Source organism: Notechis scutatus, chromosome 3 (assembly GCF_049901735.1).
Source record: "Notechis scutatus isolate UNSWTSFEM ecotype Mainland chromosome 3, rNotScu1.2, whole genome shotgun sequence".
Taxonomy (NCBI): Eukaryota; Metazoa; Chordata; class Lepidosauria; order Squamata; family Elapidae; genus Notechis; species Notechis scutatus.
The window spans coordinates 145,425,297-145,451,614 of record NC_142011.1 but is presented as its reverse complement, the minus strand read 5'-3'; the positions used below and the strand labels follow the sequence as shown (position 1 = coordinate 145,451,614).

The following is a 26,318-nucleotide window of genomic DNA, read 5'->3' as shown; positions in this document are numbered from 1 at the left end:
CTTAAAATACCTAAAATCCAGTCCTGCTCAAAGGATAGTTCTTTCCCAGAATGTAGTACCATAAACAACTTCCCTTATTCTAGGTACACATCATGACACAAATTTCTGAGTGATCTTTATTCTCACAATAAAGGCGATGCTAACACCTATAGCAGTTTGTTGAGTATGTTTTCTTTCTCTTTCCTCCTGCTCCATTTCTATTTTTTTCAAACTTTCAGAATATCAATTTTTATTAAATCAAATATTGTTGAAAACAAATGACATCACACAAAGCAAGAACTCCTCTAGTTTAAACTAGATCATATTATGTAAACTGTTCATGGAAGTGCAACCTGTAGTGGGGACAGAGTATTATAAAACAGCTGGTAACCCATGAAGTAGATACTGGTAAAAAAAAGGCTGTTTCTCCTGTTCGACATTCCAGGCTAGGATGCACAACACAAAGTATTCCACGTGCTAAGTGACAAATGAGTCTAAACTCTGAAGAAGATAAGGAAGCGGCATGTCGTCTTCTTCAAACTCACCAGAACAGTGCGTGCTACTTCCTTTGCCCGTTGATAGACTATGGATATTCATTCCATGGCTGGGACTCATACTAGGACTACTAAATGATCGTGGACTAACAGGATAGCTATCTTGAGATTTTGGACTGTGACCTCCTAGACACCGTACTTCGCTGTCTGTACCATTAACCATTTCTATAAACTGACGTACCCTGGAAAACACGAAGAGAAGTTATTTATGAAGATTAAACAATAATTTTAAAAACCAAGCTTGTAGTATTAGCACTAAAGATTTGTACAATGGGGCCTTCCTGTTATTTTATACGATGGCCAATTATGCATCTATTTAATTAGGTACGTGTCTAAATTGATATATTAAAATAATGAAATAATAAAGGAAGAAGTCTTCTTTGTCTCCCACAGAAGTCTAGTATATTAGAAAATTAAGCAAGGACAACATGCATATCCAGAACTATGTTCCATTCAATCAAATCAGTTTTGCTTCTTGGGGGAGTAACTATTACAAGGAGGTACCTTTTCACTTAGGGGGAATTTAAAAAAAAAACACATTTTAACAACAAAAAAGTCTTTAAACCGTGGGACGCAACTCTATAGGCAAAACAATGAATTGCAGCACTGATGTTATCTATGGGCAATAGACATGTAAAAATTAAAACTCAAATGAATGGTTATTGGCACTCTTCACAAACTGGCTATAAGGAGATTCTAATGATCTATTGTAGAATCAATAATCAGAAATGTTTAAATTTTAATCTAGTTTTTAACTGTTTTAATCTTTTGAAATTAAAAAATAGGGCAAAGTTTGGACCCATTATTTAGTTATTCATTCGGTGAATATAACTACCTAAATTCCCAGATGATCAGTAAAGTAATTTGCTGCTATAGGAGCTTGGAAACTATAAAATGGACACAATAGACTCCCCCAGACTATTTATTCACAAACATCTGCATTACACAAAGACTCACTTCAAAGCAAATAAAAGATTAGGATTTCTTTCTAATAGACTTGGGTACAACTGCTGTGTTGTTTCAATGGCCTCTCCCATTCTTCCTGCTAGAACCAGTTTCTGAATTCCTATTAGCAGAAACAAAAGTACAAGTTTAAAAATGTATATTTGAGGACCAGTTTAAGCAACAATTAATACTTCTGGATCTCTTGTCTCCAGTCTTGGTAAGAGTATGTATTTCTTTGTTATGATGTTATTGATATATTCCTTGGGTCCCACAAATCTTTTTCTAATCATGTTTTACTAAACTTGAGATCAAATGACTAGGATCTAAAGTTAATAAATAAAATAAAAGGATTCATACAATTGTTTATTTTTAATCTGCTTTAGTGCTAATACAGTGTTGTCAAAAATATATAAAATATTCCAGATAGCTTTGATCACAATTATAAGCTATATATCTATTGGTGTCTTGACAATGTATATAGACTGTTTTAAACTGCAAATTGATATTAACTAATAATAAAGCATGTAAGCATTACTTCATTGGAAGTGTACTAAAATTTCTACATATTGTTAGATTTTTTTTTGTCAGTTTGTTTATTCAGCTGTTTTTATAAACACATAATATAAATGTGAAAAAATGAAATTAAGTAAATAACCATTATTTTTATCAGGTAACAATCCAATCAATTTTTTGTGCATAATTAATTTCTGGTAAAACAAAATCATGCTTCTATTGATTATTCAGATATTTAAAACAGTGATCAATGAAATATAATATCTGAAATCCAAAGGCTACTTATGAAGAAGCATTTCTTTTACTGAATATTTAAATGCTTTTAGACAACATCACAGCACTATTCAAGCTTACTTTGTCTATTTTTAATGGAAGCTAATTCTTCTAGTACAGTCTGGTCAGTAGATCTAGCAAATGCCTCTGCTGTTGCACAGTATCCATGATGTACCAAATAAGATGAAACCATCCTGTAAAAGAAAGTTAATACAAAATATAGCATGGAGGCAGTTTTACCATTTAATCCCGCTGATTAGGCAATTTATTTACAAGTATTTCTTTTCTTTGAAAATTCACTTCGATACAAACTTTTTTTCAGTAGGTTACGCAAATTTACTCTGAATAAAATGCTACATTTATTCTAATATACAGTGTTAAAAATAAAATATATTATAAAATATGATATAAATAAGGATATCATGATATGTATTTACAAGTTATATGTATTTAACTTTTCTCAATTTAAAATTGGATACATATGTATATTTAAATACATATGTACATTCACTTCATTACCAGTTGGAACCTAATAGTTTAAGCAGAACATTCAAGAGTGCCAAAGATAACAAAGATTATAAAATGGAATTACACACAATGGAGAAATAGTTTAGCACAGTGAGAGGTGTGGTAGAAGCGGTAACATAGTGATGCGTAACACACGTAATAATGTGCATGCAAAGAGTATTCTTTGTCTTAGACAAAGTAGTTTTGGATATTAAAGAGGAAAGATTATCTGTATTCTCTATCCATCAAATTTATCCAAGTGTGTCCACATGATTCATGATTCAAAAACATACTATTAGTTACAAATGGCTTTGAATGAAAAGCAGCAACAGTAATAAATGGCATGTGTTAATTTAGCTTTCACTGAAAAAATATACACAATTTTCCATCCTCAATCAAGCAGAATCAAACCTGCAGTACACTGTTCATAAAATAATTAAGAGAAAATAATTCTACCCATCTTCCCATCAAATTACTAGAACAGTATCTTCTTAATACACTTCAGTGCTAACAATTCACAATAACATGAAATACCCTATCATGATTGTGAAGAATCCATAATGACAGGGCTCTCTGCTTAATTTGCATGGTATGGTATGAATTAAGGCATGTACAGTTGGAATTAGTGACAATCAAGAATATGCTAATTATCCTCTCCTGGTATGTGCTGCATACCCTATTGAAAATATCAATATGAAGCATGCAAAGCTTAAAAGAGCAGCACTTAAATTAAAACAATTTTACCAACTACATTTGCATTTTATAGATCACTTTTAAACTTGAAATTAGTGAACATAAAATAATTCTAACATTTCCAAGCACAAAAATGATTCAAGATGTTATCATAAAATACCTTTTAAATTAGATGTACTAGAACAAGTTTGGACCAGAAATCAAGGCAGCCACCACCAAGTTACAGTAATCAGATAATGAGAGTTGTGCAATGCTTCAGATATGAAGATGGGAAAAGTGCTTTGCAAGGAGTATGTGTGTATGCATGTGTGCGTGCACACGTGTGTGTTTGTGAGATGTACCTTCTGTCTAATATTCTTTAAAACAACAATGTCTTTTTCCAGGCTCATGGCTGTCCTCATAGCAGCCCTTAAAAATATTTAAGAAACTCTGTATTACCCTTTTCCCTTCAAATCCAAAGTGCTGCACAGCCCTACCACATACAAAAAAATCAGTAACATTTTTTCAAAGGAGTTCAATGCATGGTTTTACATGGAGATAACTACATCAGATAAAATTACCCTCTCAGGAATAAAAATCATATTTGCATGTCTTATTTCACTGCACAAATGTACAAGAAATATAGAACAAGATTTGTAGGACCAAAATGGACCAGTTTTAAAATCTCCCAAATTTGAATAGGAATTTAAACAGACACTCATTATAATCTTCAAATCATACTTTTGGATCATCGTCTGCCATTCTCCTTCCCGGTCTCCTATAGGGAATCTGTCAATCTGAGCCTGAGTTTTGGTTCTCCATTCACGCATATAATCTTCAATGTCAAATACAAATGGATGTTGTCCAAAATTAGCATCCACCACTTCTCCAGGTGTTTGAAGTCCAACTGTGGGATATAGATTTGGCTGCAAGAGATAATTACAATATAAAATTTAATTGTACAAAATGCAAATAATTTGAAGTTAGCATTAAAACCACATCGTTAAGTTAATAACTTCTGCATGCTCCACCAACAGAAAAATTAAGTAGTTAATGTTTGAGTTTCAAGGCTATTTAAGAAATCCTCAGGAGGAAAAATTTCACTCAGTGAAACTTGCAGACTTCTTGCCAATCAGGATAGGCAATAGAGACTTGGTAATCTTATGAACTGAATGAAGCAGCATCTAGGTTTCAAGAAGTCTGAAGCAAGCCTGCGTCTCCGAGAATAAAAAATTATAAAAACAAAAAAATAAGTTTTGTAATGAAGATGTTAATATAACAAACATTCTAAAATAATGTATTGCTTTTGGGGGGTTAATGTGGTGGACAGTATTTTTCAAATCTACCAGAACAAAAAAAAAACTAAAATCAATACATTCTCATAACATGATGTAGATGTTATAGCACTGTTTCTCAACCTGGATGTCCTCTAAAAATGTGGACTTTGCATAATGAACAGCAGTATTAGTGCTAAGAATTCTGGAAGCTAAAGTCCATTCATCTTGTGGGAACTCAGATTGGGGAAGGACAGAATTGGTATTAATCTAGTGTAGTACTTTTACCTCATTACTGTGCATAAAAACTAGCCATTGCTGCCTAGAGATTTCAGCACAAAAATTTCCTCGTCAGTACTTCTTTTTATATTTATGAAGATGCCAAAAACCTAATCAGAGACCTTCAGTATGCAAAGGATGTACTCTACTGCTAAACTTAAAATTCTATATTTGCAAATCCTCCAGATAAAACATCAAAAGTTAGAAAGAACTCCAAACAGTAATCACAATTCCTTAGAATCTTCTGCCATTATTATAAACCAATGCTTATTAAATAATGTTGATACTTTTAAAATGCTCTTTGCTCTTATAATTAAAAAAAAATAGAATTAACTGAAAAATGCATGTTATGTAAGCAAGGAAAATGCTCTTTGGGCACAGATATTTTATACTTTAATACAATGATCTTACCGGCAAGTCTGTAAAAGCAATACCTGTAATCAAGAAATATTTAATTAAAATCTGAGCTGTCACAGTCAACACAAGTGCTCTTGTAGTTAAAATATATCTCCATACAAGAGAAAATATTAACAGCTATTCACTTCTTTTTGTTAGAAAATAAATTTATACAGGCAAAACATCCAATAGCAACCGCATTCCATTATTTATATAATTACATTTGTGATGAACAAGGCCAGAAAGTAAAGGATTGTCAAAGTATTTATCAAGCACCAATTTACCAAGTGAAATTCTTATTTTCATTTTCAAGAAAAGCTATCTGAAAAGTTACTTTTTCAGTTTATTCTTATGAATCATACTTCCATTACTGTGTACCAAACTGAAAAGGGTTACCAAAGTGTCCTTGCTTATCAAATTTGTATGACCACCCCTTTCTCATGGAAAGTGACCCCGAGCAGCATACAATAGTACAATAAAACAGATATAAAACAATTGTTACCTAAAACAATTAAAATATTAAGGAATATTAAAAACTGTAATATAATAGTTCTGTATAAAAACAGAACTAAAGAAGAAAGGTAATAAACAGTGGAGCAATAATGGAGCAACCTTTGAGTTCACCCATCTCCCGGTGTATCCAGACCTGCTGGTATAACCAGGTCTTAACTATTCAACTTATGATACTAAATATATTATTCAAATTTTCAAAGTAATTGCAATAAACCTAACTTTGGACATTTCTCCAATGCTTACTTTGTCCAAGTTTAAACAAATACAGCATTATTTAAATGTTACATGATATTATGACTAACAAATGCTTTGTTACCAAATTCAGTAAAATAACCGCTGTCTCTTATGTAGCATTCCAGCTAACATTTTCTGCTACTGCAAAAATGTAATTCTCATGTAGCAAATTATTTTGGTATTATCATAAAGACTGCACCTTATCAAGTCAGATATGAAGGACAAATATGTATAGGCAACTCTTTTCTCTTTCTAATAGTGCTTAAATGTTTTGAATCTTTTTGGATTTTCAATATTTCTGTATAAATATGACCTAAAATGTGACTTCTTCTCCACAGAAATCTTAGAACGGGATAAAATGAATCCAATTAAACATATGAGTAAAAAATATTCTTCTTCTTCATTTTTATTGAAGAAATGATTCAAAGTCACATAACTGTACCTGAGCCTCTAGGATAATCAGCTCATTTGAAGGGAAAGTTAAAGTCAGGTCCTTCAATCAATGGGATGATAATCAGGTGTGTTGGGGGGAGTGTCCTGCCTAAAGAACAGTGTTCTGGATATTCAAAATCTGATCTTCACAACATAGGTATGTAGAAATGTGTCACGGTTCAAACAAGGGAGATTTCTGAGGACTTCCAAAAAACAGTTGTTAATGCTCACCAGGCTGGAAATATAAATATTTCCAAAGAAAGCAGATTGTTTATATATGGAGGCAATTCTCCAGGAGGTCTCAAAGAACAGCAGGGTAATAACTTAACAAACTAAAGGCCTCTCTTGCATTGCTGAATGTCAGTATTCCTGAGATCACCAACAGGAAAACACTGAACAATAGTATGCATGGCAGGATTGCAAGGAGAAAGCCACTACATTTCATCAACATGGAAACAAAAATCTCAGCCGACTTGTGTATTGAAATCTTTTTCTCTTTTCTCTACTGATCCTAGTTCTAAAGAGTTAAGACTGAACTCCTCAAAGTCTTTTTGATACCATTCTCAGCACTTAGATCTGAATACCACAGCCCATTCATTACCTGGGGTGGGTTTTTTCGTTGAAAAAACTTGATACTTGCAAGCTACTTATTCTACTTTATTTACCAGCATATTAATAATGCCTTCACTTTCAATACTTTACCTTCAACAATATTAGATGGATGTTACAACAGAATCCCATTCACCAACAGAAGCCAGAAGGAAACTGAGATCATAACAGGTATACATTTTGTTGTCTCTCCCACAGTATATACATATATTTAATTAATACAAATCTAGCTCTCTAGATTTCAAAACTCTGGGTGTAATGGCAACGTATTATCTAAGTTATCAACGATTCATATGAAAGTCTAATTGTTCTACTAAGATGCTATATATTTTATCTAGCATTCTCAAATCATATACAATACTTTACCTTAAGAAACTACCCTATAAAATTAGGTCTATTAGTTTTTCTCTTTTGTTGAGATGAAAATTAAAACTGTAATGCATTCATTATACAATATTTACTACATGAAACCAACAGAACCAAAACTGGGAAATTATCACATATGTGTTCATTTCAATTTTTTTTCACTGAATGTATAATTCCATATCCTTATTTGTTTAATTAAGCTGTACTGAAAAATATTTAACTTACTCAAACATTAATTCTTGAAATAACCAGAGTAACTGGAAAGCAAACATATTAAAAGGCTATATTTACAATAAAATAATCTATATAAATTTCAAAGCTATTATCAAATTGCCATCCACTGATGATAGATCATAGAACCAACAAGTAACAGCAATTGGCTGTTGCTTGTATTTCATTTTTTAATGTATTGTGTTGTTATTGTTTTTACTTTCTCCCCTGAGTCACTGGTTTGAAATGGGTGGCTATACAAATGAATGAATGAAGTTTTCTGAACTTTCATTGATAAAAGATCAGAAACACTTTCAGAATTCATTTAGTGTTTCAGGAATGCCATTCCCACAGAACAGAAGCATGTTTCAAGCATGCTATTAAAACTGTAGCTTCATTTCAAACTAATAATATTTTATTCTTTTAAAATGGATAACTTTGGATATTACATTTTTCCAAAGCAGATCATAGCCCTCAGAGAGGTACTAACAAGGACCTTGCTTGAGAAACCAAGATCTGTTTGAGCCAAACTTTAACCATTATATTTTTGTTAAGAGTTAAGCTCTGAATCAAAATTACAGAAATATAAAATTTGGAAAGATTTGTCAAATTTGCTATCATCCAGGATTTGATATTTTCACAAAATAGAATAATTTTTTCATACCCAAACTATGCCCATTCTTTGTGTAGAAGCAGGTATTGTTGATAAGGTTTACACAACAACCAATGACATCACCAGTTGTAAATGTTGGACCATAGGGCTGTCCAGTTCCCGAGGAACAAAATGAGTGCCCATCATCTCCATGGTAACCATATGAATGTTTATCCCAACCTAGAAAAAAGACAAAAAGAAGTATTTACTATATCATAAAATGCCCAGAAATAGATTGAGCTGCATCTAAATTTAATTATTCTTTCAACAGATTCAAATACTATATCAAATCGTACTAGTTTGCTGAAGGTTGGATGCAAACTAAATGTCTGGACTGTCTCAGCCTCAACATGCAAGAATTTTTTAAAAAAATGTTTTATAAAGACAGGAAGACAAACATTGTGCTTCTGAGCTCAAGAAACAGAAGGTATCATGGATACATAAGTTAGCTGTGTGTGTTTGCAGCACTATGAACTATTAGATAGGAAGAATGCTTATTTATTTATTTGTTGTAATCTAAATGCTGCTTTAATCTAAAAAATAGTATAATTAACTTACAGAATAAAATAAATAAGAAAGAATATTAAAATAACAGTAGTAAAATCCATATCAAAACAGAATAACAGCACTCCAAGGAGTAGCCTAAAGTTTCCAAACATAGTCTCTGTCACCACAAAGTTATTCCCAAAGTTTAATGGATTTAATTTAATTTAATGGCTTAATGGATTTCCAAATGGGAAAACAGGTTAGAGCCATACTGGCCTCATAAAGAATGCTGTTCCAGAGAAAGGGGCTACAATTAAAACAGCTTACTGCTATGACTCCTGCATATGACATTTCCTAAGGGTCCAGAGTTGAAGCCACTGGAAGATGATTGCATAAATATCAGTACCTAAGCTATACAGAGCTTTAAGGTAACAACCAGCACTTATTTTACATGCAGAAGAAAACTGGTGGTCAGTGAGGCTCTTGCATTAGAGGTGTTAAACGGGAAAACTTAAAGGCTCCCATCACTTTAAAAGTGCTGCATTTTTTAACCAGTTGAAGCTTTGGGGTGATTTTCAGTGACAGCCCCGTGAAAAGCACATTGCAATAGTCCAAATTAAAGGTGACCAGGCATGAGTGACTATGAGCAAGTTCTCCAGGAAAGGCCTTAATTGGCGCTCAAGATGGAGTTACACAAAAGTTCCCTTAATTATAGTTGCCACCCATTCACCAAATAATTTGTCCCCGATTCAGCACAGGCCATAGATTAAAAGGTTTGGCATGTAAAAACTGACTGTGAAGTTCTTGTTCAGTGCAAGATTTGAAAGCAGCAGAAGAGTTACTGAAATGTTCTCTTTGTACCTAGGAAACAGTATTCTCCCCTTCTTCTCTTCCCAAGTCCCATCCCTTCCCATCTTTTCTAGTGTCAGTTCTATCAAGATTGTTATTGGCCTGTTCACCATGCTGTTAGGTTGAAATTTTCTCACACATTCCTGTATTATTTAGTTGTATCAGTCTTATACAAATAAATTAACAGAGTTTAGAAATCTTCAGTAAACCGACTTTGAAAATGAACCTGGTTTTGGCATTACAACATGATACTGTCTGCTGCATCTGAGGCTAGAGAAGCATAAAAAACAGATGATGCATGGAAAGTTATGTATGGACTCTTGGCATTCTGCATTCGCATCAATAATCTGCTGAATTCTGTATGAGAACAAATAATTAAAATCTGGTTCAAAGTAATAAAATTAATTAATGAAATGAATTCTTCCCTTCTCATTTTCCTTCCCAGTACAATTTTTAGAAATGTAAATAAAATGCATATAAAGAAGTTTATAAATATGATTTTTCAAGAACAATTCCCCTGGTTTCAAGGAGACATACTCTGAAATATGTGAATATAGTTGTTAAACTTTTCACACCACGAATATTTTCTGCATTTCCTCTCCACTGCTTAAGGACAGTTAGAATACACAGTGCCGGGGATAAAATCACAACCAATCTTAGAATGTATCAAATTATTTAATTATTATTTAAAATGCATTTTAAGATTTTTTTTTTTGTAGTTTAAAACTAAATCTAGGATTTATGCTACTGTTACAAAAATAAGTGTACTTGAGACTGACTAGCAGTGAAGAATGACTGATTATAAAAACTAGTCTAGATTTTTAGACTATGGTTTGAGAAATTAAAAAAGTGTTATATAATATGTTTGCTTGAACTACCATAGAGAATTTCATGTGATTCAGTACTCTTATAAAAAACAGTTCCAAAATGTATCAATAATAGTACTAAACAGATGAATAAATTCTGTCTTCAATTTTCAGGCAGAATACATCGAAGTCAGGAGGAGAAAAGGGGCTAAGGCCAGTATGTACATCCTCTTGTCTGCTCAGTTTGAAGCCCTTCACTCATTCAGCCATACATAAATTAATCTAACAACTGGCTATATTTCAATTAAGAAAAAAAGGATTAATTTTTTTTTTTGAGAGAGTGGTAATTTAAACCACCATGCATATACAAAATGAAAAACACAGTGCAATTTGGGCAATTACCAACACAGAAACCTTTAAGCATTTCTTCCCCGAAAGCCATCACTCTGCTAAACAAATTCCCTCAAAACTGTTCAACTATTTACAAAGTGTACACTTCTATTACTGTTAATCTTCTCATCACTCCTTATCACCCATCCCCTCCCACCTGTGATTGTAGGACTGTAACTTTGTTGCTTGTATCCTTACGATTTATATTGACTGTTTCCTAGTATGATTTGATTGTTGATTGTACCCTATGACTATCATTAAGTGTTGTACGTTATGATTCTTGATTCTTAACAAATGTACATTTTCTTTATGCATACTGAGAGTATTTGCACCAAGACAAATTCCTTGTGTGTACAATCACACTTGGCCAATAAAGTATTCTATTCTATTTTATAATTAGCAATCAATTCCTCCAAAGCATTTACAATTTCCAAGAAGAGTTTCAAATAACTGCTAAGAAAAACATCTATGTTACTGATAACTCTTTTTTGGTCCAATTGTTTAGGAAATGTTCCTCAAATATATTGTGCTTAAAGTGAAATCAGCATCAGAATAGTGTAAAAACTATCTTTTCGAATTCTCTATTAGCAACTCAACTCCTTTTCTTGGTCAAAATGTTACATTTTGAGGCTTCCTAAGCAGAGCTAAGATATTCACATAACTGTGGCATGTTGAATATCCTCTTTTTTGGACAAAAATACCCATCTATATGAGTAGCCTATTCCAAATGAAATTTATACTGAATTACAGAGTGCTTTTTTCAGTTCTGTTATGCAAAATGGTGTTTAATTGATGTTTGCATGGAAGGCCTGCATTATCTTCCTGCAAATCGCTCTTGAAATGTTGGAGTAAGTTTTGATACGATAGCTTTAGCTTGAACAAAAACCAACAAAAACTATAGCTTGAACAAAAGCAAAAAAACCATATTAAAGATAGTTCTCATCTAGAAGAAAGAAAAGTTGAATGGATTAATATATCATAATAAAGGTTTTTTTAAAAAAAATAATAATTATTTTTCATCATACCTGGCAGTCTGTTCATGTTCACTCCTTGAGCTGAGAGCCCAATTCCCATATAACTGAAAAAAGGAAATTAAACAGGTAATCTCTCTCTGCTTTATATATACTCATTTCAAAACAGTAATGAACAAAAAAAGCAATTTTTAAATTTCATTTATATATTTTACTCCAGCTTTTCAAAGATAATACCATTTTTTTTACTTTTTACTCAAAATATTTGTTTGATTTTTATCATTTTCCTACTATTAGACTGCTAAAACACTTTTCCAATATTCAGATATTAAGGAATTATTCAGCATTTCTTCTGGTATAACAAACTAATCAGAAAAAAAAGTTATATGTTACATTTCCCATTTGGATTATATTTTGCTCTGCAAATCAATCTAAAAAACATTTGCCAAGATTTAAGAACTATTTCAGCAAGGAACACACCCATGTTCAACTTTGAATTTTGCCATTCCAAGAATCTTTCTAAAAGATAACATGCAAGCTATGGAGTCTGACTTTGACAGGTAGAAATGCCCTAAAATGGTTCTGGGGGAAAATCCATGAGCTTAGGGAGAGAAGAAAGAGAAGAAAGAAATGTGGTAGAAACAAATCAAATGTCTTCTAGGATGAAATTCCTATAGGTTGTGGGAAAGTAATGCTGATTTCTAAAATCTTTCTAGAATAATGAAAAACAATCCACATTCCATGAAAATGACAAAAAGAAAAAAGAAAGAAAGTTGTATTAATTTCTATCTAGCAAGTAAGATTTTGGAAAAGAAGAATAATTTAGACATCTTTAATGTGTATTTTGAATTAGAATGTTAAAGTTGGATTTTCCCTTCATTGGTAAAAAGCAATTCAGGAAAATATCTACTTTTCAAAGGGAAATCCTCTATTATATGGAGGTGCTCATCCTCTAAAAACATTAATGAAGAAAATACATTTTTGCAGAGATATTTAATGTTAACAATAGCTTTCCCCCCCCCCCTCTGCTTAGCAGCTGAGAAAGCATCATGTTAATATCCAGGACTCTGATAGGGAAATTCAAATTCAATATTTGAATTGAATCTTTAAAGATTTCTATAGGATGAATGTGTATCGATAAGCACATATAATCTATTTCAAAGTAAATTGATAAAGAATAAACTGGAGATTGTTAATAGTCATCATCACAAAATTTACAGTTATTATCCCTTGAAACTCAGTCATAATCTCCTATCACACAACAATTTAGCAATGTATTTTTATGTAAAAGAACAATACAAATTATATCAAGTTATCAATTATAATGGCTATAATAAATTATGCATTTTATAATTAATGCTGTAAGCCAGGGGTGTCCAACCTTTCACCTTCCCTGGGCCACATTAGAATATGAAAATTTGGTTTGGGCCGCACATATAATAAATTATTATAAAATAATTATATTATAAAATTATATAATAAATAATAAATTATTTTTATTATTTATTATTAATTATTTATTAAAAATTATTTATTTTTTATTAATTTTCCAGCCAAATTTTGCAGGGGGGGGGAAGAAAGCTCGCCCGCCTCGCGCCTACCTCTCCTCCTGCAAATGGCCCGGCTGGATGCAGCAGGACTGGAAGGCGAGGACCGGGAGGCTCGGTGCAGCAGCAGCAGCGGCGGCGGCAGTGGCGGCGGGGGCAGAAGTGGCGGCGGCGGGGGCAGAAGCTGCAGCGGCAGCGGGGGGCAGAAGCAGCAGCGGCAGAAGCGGTGGCGGCGGTGGTGGGGGTAGAAGTGGCGGCGGGGGCAGAAGCAGCAGCGGCGGGGGCAGAAGCAGCAAAGGCGGCGCCCGCCTTTTCTGTTGCTGCTTGGCGTGGCGCTCGCCTCGCCCCGCCTCACGCCTGCCTCTCCTCCTCCTCCTCGCTGCCTCTTGCCAGAAGGTTGGGGTGGGCACTGGGCCGCATTATGAGGCGACCTGGGCCGCATGCGGCCCGCGGGCTGGACAAGCCTGCTGTAAGCTTTACTAGAATTTAAGACACTATAAGTGCTAGAATCTAGATGGATTACCTCTCAAGGATTATCTACCATGCCCTATGTTCAATAATGGATTCGAATTCTAAAATTAGTATTGATGACTGCCAACAGAACTGTATAGGCATTCCCTATCAACCTTATGAAGAACTCTATTTTCCTAAGTTACCATTTTCATTTGCAGAATATGCTAGATTTACGTTATATTTTATTAATGCAGAGCCAAGTTATCCAATCCTTCCCAAATGTTTTGGATATCAACTCCTGTTAACCGCAGCCAACATGAACATCGACTTGGGATTTTTTGGAAATATTTAAAATATCTGGAGGTGGATTATTCCTGGGCTAAACTTATATATATATCTATTCAGGTATTATTTTTATTCAGTGGAATGTATTCCAAAAGACGAACAGATTCAAAGCCTTAACCTGAAATCAAGTTATTATCTGGTTGATTGCCTTCCAGTCTGGATCTTAGCCCTATTATTCTCCACGAATCACTCATCCGGACTTGGGAGAATATTGCCCATATACTGTGCAAATGTCCCTGTACACAATGCCAACTACTTGGTTGTGCCTTTCAATATATGCTGTTCCTGCCTGAAACTTATATCCTGTCACTATATGTTGGACTGTTTTTGCACAGTTTGCAACTTGGGTCCAAGCTAGTGCAGCAGACCACTGCTTCTATAGATCTGATGCTTAGTTCCTGTTCTTGTGCTGCTGCGACTAGTGTTCTCTTTTAGTTCAGCTCTATCCAGTCACTGGTAGGATTTCCCAATGTCAACCACTTCAGCTACCTCGCGATGGTACATCCCTTGTAGGTCTTGTCCAGTGGTGGACTGCTGCTGGTTCGGGCGAACCGGTAGTTCTGAGGATCAGCTAGCCCCGCTCATCCACCCCCACCCTATCCTGTCCTTTATTTCCTGCTTTCTAGCTCATCTCAATTGCGCAACACAGCTGATTCCCCCACACCTCGCTGTTCTGCTTACTGTTGCTGACTTGGAAGGTAAGCAGTTGCGCTTCTAAATGCTCGATTTTCTGCGCTGCACACAAGTGCCTGAGGCATGTGCGCACTCACCGAACCAGTTGTTAAACCGGTTGCAGCCCACCATTGATCTTGTCCTGCAATGGCGCTTCCTCTGCTTGATCTTCCTCCTTTGTCCATTGCTGCCTCAGATATTTTCTCAGCAGATCATGTTTGGGTGTTATCTTACTGATGTATTCCCAGATGTTATAGGTTTCATCCAGGACATTGGTTTAGATACTGTCTCCAACTGGTGTACTACACATGGGTGTTGGACATTGGGTGGAAACCTTTATAGATTGTGAGGAGCTTCTGGTTCACAGCATAATCTTCCATGTCCTCCTTTGGCCAGCTCACCATATTGGCAGGGTATCTAATGACTAGCAGGACATACATCTTGATGGCATGGAACTTGCTCTTATCTTTGGTGTTGGTGTCTTCCTTGCCACCTCCTCATGGTTCCCATGTGACCTTTGGATACTAAGATACTTGAGGCTGGTCAGCATGGGTTTTATGTGGCTTGCTGGTAGTTTCATTCATCAGTCAACTACCTTTCCTCTCTTTATTATTATTTGGCTACACTTCTCGAGTCCAAATGAAATCCGACATCCCAATCTCTTCACTGTAGATTCATGGATGGATGGATCAGCGAGTCAATTCACTCTCAGCACACAGTTTGATGGCCTCTACATAGAGGAGGTGGCTGATGATAGTTCCATTCTTGAATTTATATCCATATCTCTATGTGATTATCTGCCTATACAGAACAAAGCAGGTACAATGCTTTACCTTGGTATATGCTGCACTTTACGGCTACTCAGATAAATCCATCTAAACCAGTGGTCGCCAACCGGTGGGGCACGTAACACTGGGGGTCTGTGAGAAAATTCTGGTGCTCCGCAGCGCACCCGTGTCTGCAACAGGGGTGATATCTGCAGTGGATAGACTGATGCGCACGGGGAGGGAGGGTAGAGCGCTGGATCATGGCATCGGAGCCCTTTTGGGGTGTTCCCTGGCCTGCGAAGAGGGGTGGTGGAAAGAAACCTCTGAACTGGTGCTGGGTGGTGGGAATCTGATGTCCATAGGCCGACAAACCATGTGCTGAAGACCAGATGGCTGGCGTGGAGGTGGGGCAATCCTGCAGTCTCCCTAGCAAACCTGTGTCATGGCTGCTGCCTCCTGCCTCTGTGCATCGAGGAGGCTGAGCAGCAGCGGGAAGTGTGCGGGCTTCCTGAGCCACAGGAAGTGGCTGCCAGTGATGCCCTCAGGTGAAGAGGTTGTGGGGCGGATGGACCCCTCCACTCAGGAGCCGCAAAGCGCTCACCGCCCCTCTGGCAGCCACCAAACCTCCTCCCACCGTGCTTCTCTCCGTCCTTGCCAGAAGTGCTCACATGCCCAGCGGGAAGGCGGAAGCTTGGCAGGTCGAGCCTCCCCCTCGCAACATCTTCACATGAGGGCGTCTCTAGCAGCCGCTCGACCACCTCGATGTGCGGAGGCAGGAAATAATACCAGTTCAGAGGTTCCTTTCCTTCCATCCCCATCCCCCTTGCAGGCCAGGGAACACCCGGGAAGGGCTTCGATGCCGCAATCTCCCACGCGCATCAGTCCATCCACCACCAGTATCATCCCTGTTGGGCCACCTCCCCACCAGCCATCTGGTCTTCAGCATGTGACTTGTCAGCCTCCAGACATCAGATTCCCACCACCCAGCACCAGTTCAGAGGTTCCTTTCCCCCCACCCCCAGGGACAGAGAGGAGGGGAGAGGGAGGGGGGAGAGAGAGAGATCCTGGTGTTTTGTTTTCTGTGGGAAACGGGTCCAAATGACTCTTTGAGTATTTAAAGTTGCAGAAACAGGCAGCCAAGCTAAGTGCCTGAAGGACCCCATCGCGTCAGTGGGAGTTCAGGCACTTCAGCGAGCGGCATGCTAGATTCATATTAGTGGTCCACGGGATTTAAAATTATGAATTTGGTGGTCCCTGAGGTCCAAAAGGTTGGCAACCCCTGGTCTAGACCTTGAATTTTGGGTGACTGTTCTATTTAGGAACAATTGGTGCTTCTGAACTGTGCTCATATACTGGCCCATAAGCAATTAATAGACACTGATCAAAACCATAGCTGTCCTATATGTTTAGAAACATGAATCAGGCTGGGCTTCTTATGAAGTATCGCATAAATTTGAATTGTATGTCAAGTAGGCTGGCTATATAAATCAATTAAACAAACAAAGAAACCATAATTTCAAGTAGCGCTCAATTTACACCATATGTTGTGGGAATAGTTTCAGGGGTTAACATATGTACTTGTTTATTATTACTGTACCCATAAAAATACAATAATAATGTAAACAAATATTTAGGCCATTGACTTTTGTATACATCTCTAAATTAAAACACCCTCACCAGATGGCTCTGCATGGACCCAGCAAAGAGAATCCATTCTCCCAATATAACAGGTTTCATTTTCTTATTATTAGGTTTTTTTTAAATAATGTTTCCCTCTAATTTATAACTGTTATTCCATATCCTGCATCCTCAGGTATAATAACCAAATACATTATTTGTTAATAGTGACCAGTTTTAATATCAAATTCTGATTTTTAAAAGAAGCCACTATGTAACTGTAATCTAACTGCTCCTATTTGTTTCTCATCAAAGGCATCTCTACTAAGGCCTTATTTAGTTTCATATTCATATTGAAATCTCTGTTACTTGTCTAACAAAAAAGATGGTTTTGGATTCCAATTAGAAAAACAACAAACCAAGAGAAGCATAGATAGAAATAACCTTGTTTATTTAGTCCTTAGTTAAGCAACTTGATGATGCCTCACAAATTCAGAATTAGAATTTCCATAATGACAGATTTAGATTCTTTTGTTGGCAGGAGTCAATGGTGAAAGATTGGGCAACATAAACCAACTAGTTATTAACAATGAGCCAAATTTCTTAAAGATTCTGACAGATCATTATATGCAAAGTAATTTATTGTTAATAAACTGAATATTATAAACTTAAATGTCAATCAACCAGTTTCTCAGGCTAAAACTGCTTCACACAACCAAAGATTAACTTGAGTGTTACACAATGTAAAAGTATTCAAAATTAAATGTATTCATAGCATTCAAAGGAAAGGTTTCAGTGTTATGTGAGGAAAGCTGAATATAAACAATAGAACAGAAACTATATGCTTTCCAACCCAGATATTAAGATTAACAACATTTAATTGTTATTTCTTACACTGTACAATTTTATATTAAGCTATTGGGGTATGCTTAATTTATTAAAATCACAAATATTTTAATCAGAATACGAAAGCACCTGGATGACCTCACCCACAGGGTTTACAAAACTTTACATAGATATTAAACCAAAGATGAGAGAGCAACAAGCTCTACAGCAACCCTACACAATTGGGACCACGTGCTGGACCTTTTTTCTCCCCTATCAACCCCAAGCCAGGCCTGAAGGTAGGAAGTCTCTGGAATCAGCTATTATAGTTTCCAAATACAAAGCACTTTGTCTTGCTATGGTTAAACTTGAACATATTTCTCCTCACTGAGACTCTCATCCTCAGACTTCCAAACAGTACTTCCTCACCTATTTGGTCTGGAAATAAGATATACAACTGAATATTATCAGCATACTGATGACCCCTGATCATGTGTTGAATAAGTTTATTCAGTGACTTAATGTAGACATTTAAATACATACATTACCACTGTAAAAAAAGGACAGTGGTGCTGAAGATGGGATTCACCATCGCAAGATAAACTACTAATTCTTATGATTCAGAAATCATCAACTATTTTGTTGATATAGCCTAAAATTGTATTTGTTGTTTTGATCTGCAAGATACTATTGACTGATAAGCCAATATCTAATTTTCATCACTTCTTTGGCAACTAGGTTTCAAGAGGTATATAATTTACATTATTTTCCCCAAAACCTTATTAACAATACTATGGATATCAAACAAAACCAAGACAATAGTGAAGAAGCCATATAGGTAACTGCCTTTGCATAATTTTCCATTTTTAAACAATAAAATTTGCACCCAACCTTTTAAGAACTTTCTCTGATGTCCAATAAATAATAATCTTTTGTTGAATTATCTCAAAATTAGAAGAAACATAATACTCTTTAAGACTCTTTGTTATGATTTATTCATACTGATTACTACAACTCTTTGTTTCAAAGCTATATTTAATATTCATATTACTCTTCAATTTTAGCTAAATAATTGGTGTTCCACAGGTTTTCCTAGCTCAAATTGTGTTTACAATAACTTAAAGGATTTTAAAACTTGATGCAAGTTTTATATTTTATAAAACATACTATAACTGGAACTGGATCCATAATAAAACTACATTAAACTATTTATATGACACTGTGATATTTCTTTAATGGCTATTTAAAAAAAATACTGATTCCCCCCACAAATGAAAATGGCAAAGCATCTAGATCCTATTTGCATTTCTATAGACTGAATAATGAAGTAAAATAACAAAAGGATGGTAGTGGTTGAGGAAATCTAAAATTATTTGAAGAATTATAAATATAAGAACACTCACTCAGATGTTCTAGTCTAATTTTCTAATAATGCAAAACTCAAATTCCATTGCAAATAAATTAATAAAATAAACCAATGATTATAATTCAGATGTGGAGTTTAAATGAATCAGACCTTCATTTTAATATCTACTCCAGAATTAAAACAAATAGACTAAAACTCCTTTACAAAAAGCCTGAACGTTTCTTGAAAAAAAATTATCTTCATTATATAAAAAAATAACAGATTTACAGGATAATCCTATAGAGTTCTACTAAAAATTGGCTACAGTTTTGCACCTTTTATTGTAATATTACACACTTCTAAGAAAGTTAACAGGACTTTGTTTGAGTAAACAAAGCCAAGTTCAGGTTCTAGTATGTTCTCTAGAATTGCACCACGCAAGCAACAAAAACAATATGATTAAATATTTCCACTAGCTAGCGTATCCACTTATTATTTCATTACATTAAGACTTACATGCATTAAATTATGATAAATATTAAGCTAAAGATATACTATTCCAATCAGAGAAAACTGTAAGAAGTGGACTTTCTTAATACAACTTATTATATCCACAATTTGTACTTCTTCTATCAAAAGATACAAGATTATATATTGTATTATATTGTATTGTATTATATTATATTATATTATATTATATTATATTATATTATATTATATTATATTATATTATATTATATTATATTATTATATTATATTATATTATATTATATTATATTATATTATTATATTATATTATATTATATTATATTATATTAATTATATTATATTATATTATATTATATTATATTATATTATATTAATTATATTATATTAATTATATTATATTAATTATATTATATTAATTATATTATATTAATTATATTATATTATATTAATTATATTATATTATTATTACATTACATTACATTACATTACATTACATTACATTACATTACATTATATTATATTATATTATATTATTATAATATGGCTGCTCAGATACACCCTCATCCCATATTACTATTGGCATTAGCGATGATTTAATAAAGCAAAAGACAAGCATTGTAAAGTGCATTAGCTGGTTTTGCTAAACAAAACAGAGGTTACAGATCACAGATAATCAGAGCTGGAAGGGACCTTGTAGGTCATCTAGTCCAACCCCCCGCCTAAGCAGGAGATCCTACACCATTTCTGACATATGGCAGTCCAATCTCTTCTTGAAAAGTCTCACGTGATGATGCTCCCACAACTACCGAAGGCAAGCTGTTCCATTGGTTGATTATTCTCACTGTCAGAAAGTTTCTCCTTATTTCCAGGTTAAATCTCTCCTTGTTCAGATTCCATTCATTATTCCTTGTCTGGCCTACAGGTGTTTTAGAAAATAGCTTGACCCCTTCCTCTCTGTGGCAGCTCCTCAAATATTAGAAGACCGCTATCATGTCTCCTCTGGTCCTTCTCTTCATTAGGCTAGCCATGCCCAGTTCCTGTAACCATTCTTCATGTTTTACTATCCAGTCCCCTAATCATCCTGGTTGCTCTTCTCTGCACTTTTTCTAGAGCCTCAACATCTTTTTTATAGTGTGGTGACCAAAACTGGATGCAGTACTCTAGGTGTGGTCTTACTAAGAATTTATAGAGTGGTATTAGTACCTCACTTGATCTCGATTATATTTCTCTGTTAATGCAACTTAGGATTGCACTAGCTTTTTTGGCAGCTGCTGCATACTGCTGGCTCATATTTAGCTGGTTGTCCACTAAGACTCCAAGATCCCTCTCACAGTTACTGCTATTGAGCCTTGTTTCACCCAGTCTATATGTGTACTTTTGGTTTTTCTTGCCTAAGTTTAGGACTTTACTTTTCTCTACATTGAATTTCATTTTGTTAGTTATGGCCCAGTGTTCTAGTCTTTCAAGATCCATCTGGATCTTCAACCTATCTTCTTGTTAGCTATTCCTGCCAGCTTTGTATCATCTGCAAATTTGGTTAAGTTCCCCTTCTATTCCCTCATCTAAGTTGTTAGTGAAGATATTAAAGAGTACTGGGCCTACTGGGCCTAAGACGGAACCTTGTGGAACTCCAGTGCTTACATCCCTCCATGTAGACTTAGACCCATTAAGGACTACTTGTTGAGTACAGTTTGTCAGCCAGTTGCGAATCCATCTGGTGATGATGCTATCTATCCCACTTTTTTCTAGCTTATCAAGACGTAGGTTGTGGTCTACTTTGTCGAATGCCTCTGTCTATTTATAATGTTTAGCATGGCTGCACAAAGAACTCTCTTGATAAAATAAAAGACAAAAAGGGTAAGTATAAAAAATGAAGGAGGGACATAACCAAGGCAGAATACCAGCACATAGCCTAAATTTGCAAAGATGAAGTCAGGAAAGCTAAGGCTCAGAATGATCTAAAACTTGCAACAAATGTCAAAAATAATTTTAAAAGTTTCTTTCAACATATAAAAAACAAGAAAAAAGTCAAAGAAACATTGGTCCACTAATGGGAGAAAATGACAAGGAAGTGACTGTCAGTAGGAGGAAAGCAGAGCTGCTTAATTTACACAAAAAGAAAAAAATAGCCCAGCCTACCAAAAACAGAATAGTAAAAGACAGACAAGGAATTCATATAGAAATAGGCAAGAAAATGGTAAGAAAACACTTGTCCACTCTAGATGAGTTCAAATCCCTGGGACCTAATGGATTAGATCCCAGAGTTCTGAAGGAACTGGCAGGCGTGATCTCAGAACTATCGAACCATATCTTTCAAAGATCCTGGAGCAGCGGGTAATTACCAGAAGATTTGATTCCCATCTTCAAAAAAAAGAAAAAAATAGATCCAGAAAACTACATACCAATCAGCCTGACATCAATACCTGGGAAGATCCTGGAAAAGATAATCAAGCAACCAATCTGCAAACACCTAGAAGCATGCAGTTATAATCAGAAACCAACATGGGTTTATCAAAAACAGATTATGCCAAACAAATCTTATTTCATTCTTTGACAAAGTGACTAAATTAGTGGACCAGTGAAATACTGTGGATATAGTATAAAAAATAAGACTTATCCTGAAATTAAGCCCTAGCATGCTTTATGTGTGCGCCTAATTATAAGTCCTACCCACCAAAATAAGCCCTATTTAAGAGCCTGCACAGTCAGCCACATGTCCATTCTGTCTGGTTGCTCATGGTACTGCAGCCATGAGGTGAGGCAAGGGGTGGAGCTGCCCCATGTGCCCTGCACTGGCTAACCTCAGGGCCCCTGCAGCCAGGCTATCCATGCTCCGACACCTGCCTCACGGCCGCAGCACTAACAGCACTGGCAACCACGTGCAGCAGGAGCCCTCATGGCTGCCAGCCCACTTCTGCTTGCTCGCAGCTGCAACAGAGCAGGAGTGGCATGCTGGAGCCTCTGCCACGAGGCGAGGCAGGTGTTGGGGCATGGGTAGCCTGGCTGCGGGGTCCCTGAGGTTATCTGGTATGGGGCATGTAGGACAGCTCCACCCGTCCTGCCTCATGGCGGATCTGATGCGCCACACGGCCTCCTGCCCTGCCATGACCAAATAGAAATGGGCCTCCTGTACTTGGGGGAAAAAATAAAACACCCCCCAAAGTAAGTCCTAGTGCTTATTTTGAAGCCTAAAAGAAAATGAGACCCAGGTTTATTTTTGGGGAAACACAGGTACTTTGATTTCAGGAAGGCATTCGAAAAAGTAGATCACAACCTACATCTTGGTAAGCTAGAAAATTGTGGGATAGATAGCGTCATCACCAGATGGATTTGTACTGACAAACCACACTCAATGTTTACTCCTCAATGGAACTGCATCTATATGGAAGGAAGGAAGCAGAGGGTTAACACAAGGTTCTGTTTTAGGCCCAGTACTCTTCAATATCTTCATATACAATTTAGATGAGGGGCTAGAAGGGGAACTCATCAAATTTTCAGACGACACCAAGCTGACATGAATACTCAACACCCCAGAAGATAGGCCCAAGAGCCAAATGGATTCCCACAGATTTGAACACTGGGCTCTATCTAACAAAATGAAATTCAATGTAGACAAAAGGAAGCTTTTTACCCTTAGGCAAGAGAAACCAAATGTACAGATACAGATTAGATGAAATTTGGCTCAATAGCAGTAACTGCATGAGGGATTGGAGTCCTAGTGATAATCACTTAATTTGACTCCTTAAAACGCCTGTTCTATAAAAAAGACCCTAGACCTATTCACTTTTGGACCATAATTATCATCATGTTTTGCAAAGCCTGCTATGGTTTTTCAGGTAGTCAGAACTCTTCTATAGACTAAGACTGAATCAAAGAAATCAGGATTTTGAAATTGTAGGCTGTATTAGATTATTTCACATGAGCCACAAATTTACTAAATTTGAATTTACTAAACACTATCAGAAAGCAGAAATGAAAAATAAAAAATTCTATTTTAATCTAGGAAGTGGTTTGGTAGTATGTATACTATTAATTTAACAGTATTACTGTATTAAATTACCAGTGTTTGTAATGTAAGTAGGCCAAGAATTTGATTTCTCTGGACTATACAGAAATTGATTATTGAAAAAAATGAACAATGTCAGCCTATAACAATTCTTCAATTGAATAAACTGAACAACTTTAAATATATGGAGAAAATTAGAAACAACAATTGCATGCACTTCACTAATTTTTATTAAAATGTCAGCCTGTACAAATCAAACTATATTCACAATAATATATATGAAAATCTTACCCATCTCTTCCTTTACTGACAATTTTTACTTCAAAATAATATATTCCACAAGCAGCAGGTATGGGGTGAGTGGCACGAACAGAAGCAGCATCTTTTGGAGTTTTCCCATGGCCTGTGAAAAATATATTAAATTATATTCTAGAAATTGAAGACAATGTATTCATTAATTAAACAGCTACAAAATCAAGTATATGTGAGAGGCTAAACATGTTGGAACCCTAGAAACATGCATTCAGTTTAGTAGTGGCCTGTCTTCTACAATGAGGTCCCGCTGAGATTGGGATGGTACCCCAATTTACTGATGTTTTGAAAGCTCTTGTAGACATGTGTCTATATCCAGGCTTTGGCAAGGTCCCCCCTAGGATTCTATAAGTTTATTTTCTCTTTTGTTTCGGATCGATTTCTCTCATCCACCTTTTTCTTTCTTTCTGTTTTCGCCTACTGCATTTTTTTCTTGTTTTTAATACTTTTTCTTGTGAATTGCCCTGATTAGTTGGAAGTTGACTGCTATACAAATTTAATAAACCATCATTTTCATCATCACTTTGATCAAAAAACAAGGAAAGATCCGTCTGTAAAACTGTATTAAAACAATGGTTAATTTACAACCTTCCCTTGTACCTGAAGAAATTTACAAAGAGTTTAACATTAGTTACTTTAAAGCGAAGACTGGGTATTTTACTACTTTTATGTAATTAAATATTATTTTTTGTTTTATTCTCCAAAAAGACATCTGCTCTTAGTATTTACTAAAAAAAATCATCTCTCAAATCAATAAATAAGATTAATCATGGTTAAATAGTTTTACAGATATAAGATTATTTAGATACCCGCATAAGATTTAAAATGTGTGATTACATTTTAAACGATTCTACGTATGTGTTAAAAATACAATGGTACCTTGGTACTCATTGTTAATTGGTAGTGGGAGGCACAATGAGTACCAAAAACGATAAATACCAATTTCCCCATAAGGAATAATTAGTCAAAAGGCAGCCGACATTGACAAGTTCTAGCTTGTGTGTTGAGTACCATGAGTACCAGGACAAAATGTTTATGTCAAAATGTGTTGAGTACCAAATTCGATGAATTTCAAAGCAATTTAGAGTAACACTGTACATATATTTCCATATGTATCTCCTCTTGAATTGCCTGATTGGTGCTTTTTGAAGTATTTATTAGGCCTTACATAAGGTCCTTATAAAGAGATTGCTAGTCTTTTAATTGCTCAGAAAGTTGAGTAAAAGGCTGGGGAGAATGAGCTGATTTCTACCCACTAATTGTATGTTGTTGACACCATTGTATGCATTGCAGGTTTTCCAATGCTTCTGCCAATAAAAGGTTCATGAAGCTGTACTTTTATGATGCTGATGGTGGGGGAATGCAGCACTATATTGCTAAAGCATTCTGGCACCATGGCTACTTCTGGATATCTGCATGCCAGCACTGATAGTCCCTTGCAGCACTCAGGATGAACATGTTGCTTGTTATGGATTGTCCCTCCTGCTTGTTATAGACTGTCCCTCCCTATGTTCTTCTTCTATTAATGTAACTTATCAGGATTAATTTTAGATACAGGTTAAGTTTCTTTCCATAAAAGTACTAGATCTGTATTCAGAAATAATCTGTCTAATAGGATCCAGTGCCACGGCACCTTAGACCTGTGTTAATTGCATAATCGGACAAAAAGCTAAACTTGCCTAAACTTGCTCAATCTAATTCAAATCATTTTCTCCAAATCAGGGAAAGTGAATGATATTTTTCCCCATTGGCAGATAACATTAAGTGGAAGGAGAAAGTAATCCATGGGAATCCACCAATCATTTTCCTTATTTTGTCCTGCATTTAAACAATAGGTATAGAACCAACTATCAAAATAGGGCTTAGCAATTGAAATACAAATTTTATACCACATTATTTTATGCTGGCATAGGTTCTATATGTCCTATGGTAAATTATAAATGTACATTATTTTTTTCAGAGTAGAATAATGGTTTTAAAAGTTAAAACAAAACAAAAGTTAACACAGATTTAAACTTTTATACAAACAA

At 35.3% G+C, this 26,318-nt stretch overlaps 1 protein-coding gene across 1 annotated transcript in view; it reads right to left on the bottom strand.

The window, feature by feature from the left end:
- The window catches only part of RANBP9 (RAN binding protein 9), a 36,596-nt gene that overhangs the window by 5,836 nt on the left and 4,442 nt on the right, over positions 1–26,318 (bottom strand). The window contains exons 2-9 of the mRNA XM_026669998.2: positions 24,268–24,379; positions 11,965–12,017; positions 8,421–8,588; positions 5,408–5,430; positions 4,185–4,369; positions 2,346–2,458; positions 1,491–1,599; positions 525–715 (exon numbers count right to left, since the gene is read on the bottom strand). Of these exons, the coding sequence (XP_026525783.1) occupies positions 525–715; positions 1,491–1,599; positions 2,346–2,458; positions 4,185–4,369; positions 5,408–5,430; positions 8,421–8,588; positions 11,965–12,017; positions 24,268–24,379 (954 nt within the window). The remainder of the gene's footprint in view (positions 1–524; positions 716–1,490; positions 1,600–2,345; positions 2,459–4,184; positions 4,370–5,407; positions 5,431–8,420; positions 8,589–11,964; positions 12,018–24,267; positions 24,380–26,318) is intronic.